The sequence below is a fragment of the Triticum aestivum genome, chromosome 1B (genome assembly GCF_018294505.1).
Source record: "Triticum aestivum cultivar Chinese Spring chromosome 1B, IWGSC CS RefSeq v2.1, whole genome shotgun sequence".
In the NCBI taxonomy this organism is placed as follows: domain Eukaryota; kingdom Viridiplantae; phylum Streptophyta; class Magnoliopsida; order Poales; family Poaceae; genus Triticum; species Triticum aestivum.
Window position 1 is genome coordinate 137,551,459 of NC_057795.1, and position 8,219 is coordinate 137,559,677.

The 8,219-nt window shown below is 49.3% G+C and overlaps 1 protein-coding gene across 1 annotated transcript; it reads left to right on the forward strand.

Annotated features, from left to right (window-relative positions):
• The first annotated feature begins 209 nt into the window (after positions 1-209).
• On the forward strand, positions 210-7,552 carry LOC123077791 (truncated basic helix-loop-helix protein A-like). The gene is made up of 8 exons (XM_044500122.1): positions 210-307; positions 444-758; positions 5,412-5,508; positions 5,856-5,870; positions 5,966-6,022; positions 6,162-6,627; positions 6,711-7,105; positions 7,160-7,552. The coding sequence occupies exons 1-8, from the start codon at positions 210-212 to the stop codon at positions 7,550-7,552; spliced, it is 1,836 nt and encodes a 611-aa protein (XP_044356057.1).
• The last annotated feature ends 667 nt before the right edge of the window (positions 7,553-8,219 follow it).

Consider the following 8,219-nt stretch of genomic DNA (forward strand, 5'->3'; position numbering starts at 1 on the left):
CGGAGCTATAGCGCGCTATTTAAAATGTTTGTTCATTTGTTTGGACCAAAGTCTCTTAGCGCAAGGCCTTTTGTAAACGCTATAGCGTGCTATAGCGAAGCTATAGCGGGCTATTTGAAACAGTGCTTTAAAGCCTCCAAGCCCTCTTTCCCCTCGCTCTCTCTCCCTCCCTCCCTCTCTGAACAAGCAGTGGTAGGTCGGCGGACGCCATGGCGAGCAGCGGCGAGGTGCACAGATCGCTGCAGGCGGTGGCGCAGAGGCTGCGCTGGACGTACGCCATCCTCTGGCAGCTCTGCCCCGACCAAGGGTACAGCAACACCACCAGCTCCATCGTCGCAATGTTCATATCTCACTTGCATAATTGCTTCATCTGTCCATGCTCAACACAAGTGTTTTTTTGAATTTCTTTTGCTCGTCACGGGAATCAATGGGATGCATGGCAGCGCGCTGGTTTGGGCGGAGGGCCACTACAACGGCGCCATCAAGACGCGCAAGACGGTGCAGCCGGCCGTCGCCCAGGCGCAGGCGCCGGCGCCGGCGGCGGAGGCAGCCGACCAGGCCCGGAGCCGGCAGCTGCGGGAGCTGTTCGACTCGCTGGCCAGGGAGGCTGCCGCGGGCGGCGGGACAGGCTTCAGGGACGTCCACGGCTGCGCCCAGGAGGCTCGGCGGCCCAGCGCGGCGCTGGCGCCGGAAGACCTGACGGAGACGGAGTGGTTCTATCTCATGTCTGCCTCCTACTCCTTCCCTCCCGGCGTCGGGTACGCACCGCGGTTGCAGCTTTTCTTGCACTTTTTTTAGTATCTTGTTACCGCCTTTTCTTACTCCGGCAAAACATTCCGGCTGTAGCAAACTTCTAACAAAACCTAGACAAAATTACGGGACACTTCCAGGTGTGCTACATAGCTCAACCATGCAAACTTGCGGGGTGCACTAAGGCGTCCCCATCGTGAAAGGTGTTGTCGTGTTAGAAAGTTGTTTGTATCTTTTCTAGTAGTGATCTCTTCGTATCATAATATAACTAAGATCTTTTTTTTACATTATCATAGTGTCAAAAAATGAGTGGGGCGTTTTGGAGCTCGGCCTCCATGGAGGCCGAAATTTTCGAAAAATATATCAAAATTTGAACTTTTAATTTCAAAATAATATAAAAAACATTGTACAAGTAAACAAGGAAGTGATGTGTATGTGTGTAGAATTTCAAGATGAAATACTTTGAAATGCGATTTGTGCAAAAAAGAAAAATTCGTGGACTTTGAGGATAAATAGTGCATTTACTAGAAAGCTCTTTTAGCACTTATTTTAACTTATTTCGTCCTAAAAATATATACATTGTGCATTATGTACCTAAGTATATGTGAATTTTTTTTAAAAAAAATAGAAACATGCAAATTTGAATTTTCATCATTTCAAATTCGGCCTCCATGGAGGCCAGGCTGCATTGGGCATTTTTGTCAAAAAAACGTCTTATATTATGATACAGAGGTAGTGTTGTTTATGTAGTTTTACTGGTTGTAAGAGTAGCACACTCCAATATTTGTGGTAATATAATATACACTTGTAAACCAATATTTAATATTACTCTCCTTCGGAATCCGGAAGATAAGCAAAAAGTTGGCCAATATTCTCCGAATTCCATAGAACATAAGCCAAGAACAAACACAACTCCATAACAATTTAGCCAAAAAGCATTTAAACAGGATGTGCTCAGCATTCTCATCCTATCGATAAAGAGAACACGCTACATTTGCCTGACCGTGAGGTCCAGGAATTTGGTCACCATAAGGTAAGTGACACCTAATCGCTAACAAAAAGAAGATTTTAATTTTAAGAAGGGTACGGCCCCTCCAAGTATCTCTCGGTTTCTGGGACAAGCTGCCCTAGATGATCCTCAAATCGAGAGACTTAACAAAGAACTTTCCAAAAGAACTGTGGGGCCAAATGACTTGGTCACAATGGACCGAGAACCAAAGCAGTAAGAGTCCGTCACCAAACCATTTCTTCCAGAGAGAGTGAGTGCCGGCAAAGCATGGAGTCTAAAGATGCGAGCAAACGGTCCTAAGCAAGTCATGGAGTCTGGAGATGCGAGCAAACGGTCCTAAGCATCACAAAAAATGAGGGAGTTTATCTTTAAGGGCACATGCCCTGACCACCAATCCAACCAAAACCAAGTGGAAGAATCGGAGCCGACAATGAATTTTACAAGGGATCTAACCTCCCTAATCTTAACGAAGGATTTCCAAAATTGAGAGTCATTCCTCGGGGTGGAGCTAGAAGGGTCTCCATTGGGTAAATATTTGGCTCTAAGCGACTCTCTCCAAAGAGTATTGTTGCTAGGTTGAGAAATTTCCCACCACCATCTCATCATAAGACACTTGTTCTTGGTGGAACTAATGATGGCACATAGATTTCAACTTAATGAGCATATATCATTTTAAGTGTCCATGGAGTTCGAAAAAATAACACTATAGTGCTTATTGGAACCCTCATGAGTTCCTTCCGACAATCGATATAAAAAAGCCCATTGTGTACATAGGCATATTGGACAGGCACAAATTGATAAGGATAACCTTATCCCAGACGAATTGAATTTACCACACAAGGTGGCACTTTGCATGTTTCACACAAAAATGGTCCAATTTGTCAAATATTATATGAGCTTGACATGCTACTAAACTTAGCTTCTAGATATATATTTTTTGTCCCATTAGTATTATTTTTCGAAATGAAGGCAAAAGTTTATCTCATCGCATTAATAAAGAAGAAGGTTAACAAGGTTCTTCTATGTCTCAACAAATGGAAAACAAAAGTCTACTCTCGCGACATGAGTGAACTCAAGTACTTTGCCCTGGTGGCAATTCAATCCCTGACCTCGTTCTTGATGTGTGCATTAACTATGGTTGGCATAGTAGACTTATTTCGGAAAACCCTTGCATTTCTCTCATTCCACTACTCCCAGATGACCAACGCTATGAGCAAGGGCATCACCTGTCTCATATGCTCTCCTTGCAACAGTACTGCCTCCCACCAAGCGGGAACCGAGAGGAGCGCTTGCCAGGAAGTGGTGTCGAGCTCCAGTGCAAGGTTGTCAGAATCGTGATTTTGAATCGGATCGGAGCTCCAATGGTAGGATCGTAAATCATAGAATTTTCACTATCAGGATCGTAGAAACGTAGATTCTATGAAGTAAAATCGTAGAATCAGAGAGGTTGGTTTGGATTAGAAAGTCGTAGAATCGTATAACAGAATCGCGATTCTGACAACCTTGCTCCAGTGCATCAATCCAAGATTTGACGGCATTCCTAGAGAACCCACACTTGAATAACATGGGCCACCGACTCAGGCTCCCTCTTGCATAGCTAACATAACCTGCAGTTTGGCCAGCCTCTTCGCTCCAAACGGTCGCCCATACTGTATTCTAGACGAGCCAATCGAAAAAAATGCACTTGAGAGGTGCCTAGATGATCCAAAACTTTTGGCACCATGATGGTATCAATCGGGAAATGGGTGACGCCATGGAATACTTGTCGTTGGCGGTCATCTTCCAAACAATATAGTCGGCAATGTCATCGTGGCGTTGCGCTTGTTCTAAATTTACCCAAAGGGTGCAAAATTGCACACTGTGGGTTATCAAGAGCCCACGAGCATGCCAATCTTCCTGGGCCAAGAAAGATCGTGCAAAGCGTCTCGCACAGAGAGGCTCCTGCCAGTCGAGGTATCAAAGACCAGAGGCACAATATCCTTTGGCTTGGCCCCAAGAAGCCACTGGAAGTAACAAAACTTGTTGTTCCGACTATCATCCACAATGATGGTAGTTGCGATGTAGAAGAGGTCCATGTCCACCTTGCTGCAAGGCGTCCCCAATCCAACCCAGGCCCGATTAGGCTCCTTCCTTTTGTACCATGGCCAACACAATCAAAGCACTCTAGAATACTTGCACAAATCCAAAATCTCCTAGCCTCCAAACTTTCTTGGCATATAGACCAGCTTGCATTGACCACCAGAAACCTTAGTGAAGCTTCTCTGCTGCCACAAACGTCCCATGTTAGGACCAGGGGCGTGATGTGGTAGATCGCATGCTCCGTGGGGACCGCTTTGACAAGGCAACCTTGCTAACCGCCATGATGTTTCCTCCTTGCCAGGGGACCACCTTTTTGATGAGAGGCTCCAAATCAATCCTCCACTAACGATGCATAGACAGTGGTAGCCCGAGATATATCATGGGAAAGGAGGCCTACTTGGCAGGAAAACTCTCAAGGACCTTGTAAAGTTCGATGTCAGTGCATCGGATGGGGGCCACAAGCATCTTTTCCAAGTTCGTCACAAGGCTTGTGACCTCCCCAAACCCATGCAGGATGGTTGTAGGGCACTGAATATCCACCCGAATTGGCGCCACAAAACGGTCGCGTCATCTGCATATAAGGAGGCGCGAATGGAAGCGGCCCTCCCACCCACCGGATGGAGATGGTCCCGATGAGTGGCGATGTCCATGAGATTCTGAAGCAGGTCAATCACAAACACAAAGGGAAGTGGGGAGAGCGGGTCTCCATGTGAAAGGCCCCTCACATGCTTGATCGGCTCCCCAAGAACTCAGCGAGACCCTCAAAGTCAAGGATTGCATAAGAGCGGCAAGCATGTCCTGAAATTTCACCAAGAACCCCCTACGGTGAAGAAGATTGAGCAAGTGGTCCCACCAAACAGAATCGAAGGTCTTCTTGGTGTCCAACTTAAACATGAGAGTTGGCTTCTTTAACCTGTGCAGCTTATGCCCTAAATTGTGAACATATAGGAAGTTGTCATGGATACTCCATGACTTGATGAAAGCACTTTGGGTCCGGGAAACGAGCACGTGCATGAAGGGTGCAAGATGCGAGGCCATCATCTTTGCCACAAATTTTTTTGCGGTCGTGTCGATGATACTAATAGGCCAAAAAAAATCATAGATTCACTCGACGCCATCCTTCTTGGGGAGAAGCGCGATGTTGGCCGAGTTGACCCACTGGAAGTGCTCTACATGCAGGTCAGGGAAGAACGCACCGTATAAGCCTTCGAGGCCCGGCGCCTTGTCCTTAGGCATTTGCACAATGGCATCAGTGACCTCCTCCTCCTCTGTGATAGGGTCGACAGGTTGCATTGCGTGAAGTCTATGTCCTCCCAATTGAAATTATGCGTCCATCTCTGGCCCTTGTGCAGCATGGACCCGAAGTGCTCCTGGCTCAACTTCTCTTTCTCATCATGATGCACCATATTTTTTGACTGAAATAATTTCTGTCGAGTTCAACACCTGATAACTCCACAGTTGCACTTGTTCGTGCTAGTTGACACCTTATAATCTCCTGTTGTCACTTGTCACGAGCCCAGTAAATCTGGCATGTACTCTGCTTGGTTGATACTGGTCTGTACTCTGTTTGCAGGTTACCTGGAAGGGCCTTTGCAAGGGGCGGGCACGTATGGCTTAGTAGAGCAAATGAAGTTGACAGCAAGGCATTCTCAAGAGCAATACTTGCCAGGGTACTTTTCTTTTCTTGATTTTCCAAGCCAATTCGTTAGTTGGCACTTAATCTGTCCGCAGTGCGTACAAAATCGTAATTAAACATTTAAGCATGACAAAAACTGGATGAACAAATTGAGTAGAAAGAATGAAAAAGCATAATTCTTTACCTAATGGTAGACATACAAAGTGATTGGAGTAACAACAGGAAATGCATACCAGTGACTGGAGTAGGAAATGCAAAGTGTACAATCATGCTAATGGAAGCCAACACGAGTCTGTACAATTCAGTTTTCCCCCTTCTTTGTCTGATGATATTTTCCTTCTCATTTGGTGCATAACAAATTTCGGTGGCAATGAATTGCAGAGTGCAGGAATCAAGGTATTTCCCCTATAAGCATAGCTATTTATCAGTTATGAATTTCTACCTACAAACTTCATCTAATATCCATTATCTGTACATCAATCATATCACAGACGGTCGTATGCATTCCAATTATCGACGGCGTCATGGAAATCGGTACCACAGAAAAGGTGAATTCACATTGCATTATATATATTTAAACTGACCTGCTTCTAGTTACTTCTGCCAAAAAAAAATCTGCTTCGTATAACTGTGAGGATAAATCAGGGAAAACAGAGGGTCTGACCAATCAAAATGCACATATTTCAGGTGGAGGAAGACATGGGTTTGGTCCAGTATGCAATGGCCATCTTCATGGATCAACAAGAAACCCACATGATCCCCAGCATCTGCCATTCCAACCAAACCAGTCACATTGATCAACAGTCACTCCAAACACACACTGGTCAGACAAAGCCGGAGCCAAACAAGTTTGACACAGAGTACGAGGATGATGAGATGGAGTACGACGACGACGACGAGATCGATGCGGGGTGCACATCGGGTTCAGCGAGCCATGATGATCATGCAACACATAATGCAGGGAGCAGCGAGCTGATGCAGGTTGAGATGTCGGAGAGGGTGAGAGATGGCTGCTCAAGCAACCTTGGCGATGAGATCCAGATGCTGATGGTCTGCCAGAACGGTACTAGTGACCATTCCAATTTGCATGGGCAAGATGAGGCCTGGCATTTTCTATATGAGGAGCTATGCAGTGGCTACCCTCAATCGTCAGGTAGTAATTCCATTTCTTGTTCTCTTGATTTTTCTCGCTAACGTCTGATCTCTCTTGATGTCCTCTCTGCATCCCAGCTGCAGGTGAGAACCAATCAATGGCTGAAAATGCTCACTACGCACATACGGTCACGTTGATCCTGCATCGCAACAACGCCCTGAGACAAGCCAATGGCCTGAACACCAGGTCCTACCTGGCAGTCTCGCACCAATCTTCATTCTCGAGATGGGATGCTGGCATCCATGGACGCACGGTCGCCCAAGGCACCACCCGGCAGAAGATGGTCAAGAGTGTCCTCCTGTTCTTCAGTGCTGCCTGCAACAAGCCACCTGGTGATCTGATTCTGAGGTGCGACGAAGCCGGTGCGCGGAGGGAGGTCGACTTCGGCGCCAGCCATGTCATGCAGGAGCGGAAGAGAAGGGAGAAGCTCAACGAGAGGTTCATCATCCTGCGGTCCCTGGTGCCCTTCGTCACCAAGGCACGCACACAATCTTCAGCCAAAAAGCTTCAATCTTTTTTGCATGGTTGTCAGATGGACAAGGCGTCGATACTCGGCGACACGATCGAGTACGTGAAGCAGCTGACGAAACGCATCCAGGACCTTGAATCATCGACGGTCAGGGGGGCGGCGATGCCGAAAGAGAAGCGTACGCTGCTGACGGGGAAGGAAGGGGCCAGCAGCAGCAGCGGTAGCAGCAGCAGTGCCCCTTTGGCCACGGACGTGCAGGTGTCCATCATCGAGAGCGACGCGCTGCTGGAGCTCCGGTGCCCCGACAGGCGCGGCCTGCTGGTGACCATCATGCAGGCGCTCCAGGAGCAGCTCCGGCTCGAGGTCACCTCCGTCCAGGCGTCGTCGGACCACGGCGTGCTGCTCGCCGAAATGCGAGCCAAGGTACAGCTATTCTTGGTTCGTTCATCTGTCTGAACGTTACAGTTAATGCTGGAATCTGGGATTACCATGCAGTAGTGACGGGACTTGGCTTGGATGGCGCTTCGGTCTGGCGACTCGGGGGGCGACTCTGCGGGCGACGCCGCTCGCGGCCCCGCGGTGGAGGCGGATGGCTGGACGGCGGTGCGGCCTGCTCCGGGGTGCTCGCGGTGGCGCGCGCCGTCTGGGGCGCGGCCCCCCGCCCCGTCTCTCTCCGGCAACAGGTTCTGGGCTCTGGAGGGGCTCGATTCCGATGACGATGACGATGAGGTAAGAAGTGAGGTAAGTGCGGGAGGCGGTGGTGGTTCGCCGAGGCCCCGTGCGGGGTGCTCGGTGGGTGATTTTGTCGCCCGTGCGGAGGAGCTAGGGGGCTCTCTCATGGCAGGTCGCCGGCGTGCGTTCACCCCTGGTGGACGCGGCGGCCACTGCCTTGCGCCGCGGATCTGGCGCCCGCCACGGGGTGTGGATGCGGGCCCTGAGGGTCGCTCGTGTGCCCGGCCGGAGGAGGGGTGCCTCGATCTGGCATTGGCCGCGCCGCCTGCGTGCGTGGTGAGCTCGCCGGAGTCGACAGGGGTCGGCGACGGCGGCGGGGTTGACCCTGCAAGGGAGACGCGGTCCTTGGCTAGGGTTTCGGAGCCGGCGTCGCCCGGGCCGGATCCCTTGC

Excerpts from the sequence above, each read along its gene's own strand:
- LOC123077791 (XM_044500122.1), top strand. The coding sequence starts at position 210 with ATGGCGAGCAGCGGCGAGGTGCACAGATCGCTGCAGGCGGTGGCGCAG. Across the intron at positions 759-5,411 it reads TCCTTCCCTCCCGGCGTCGG|GTTACCTGGAAGGGCCTTTG; the intron begins GTACGCACCGCG and ends CTCTGTTTGCAG. Across the intron at positions 7,106-7,159 it reads TGGTGCCCTTCGTCACCAAG|ATGGACAAGGCGTCGATACT; the intron begins GCACGCACACAA and ends CATGGTTGTCAG.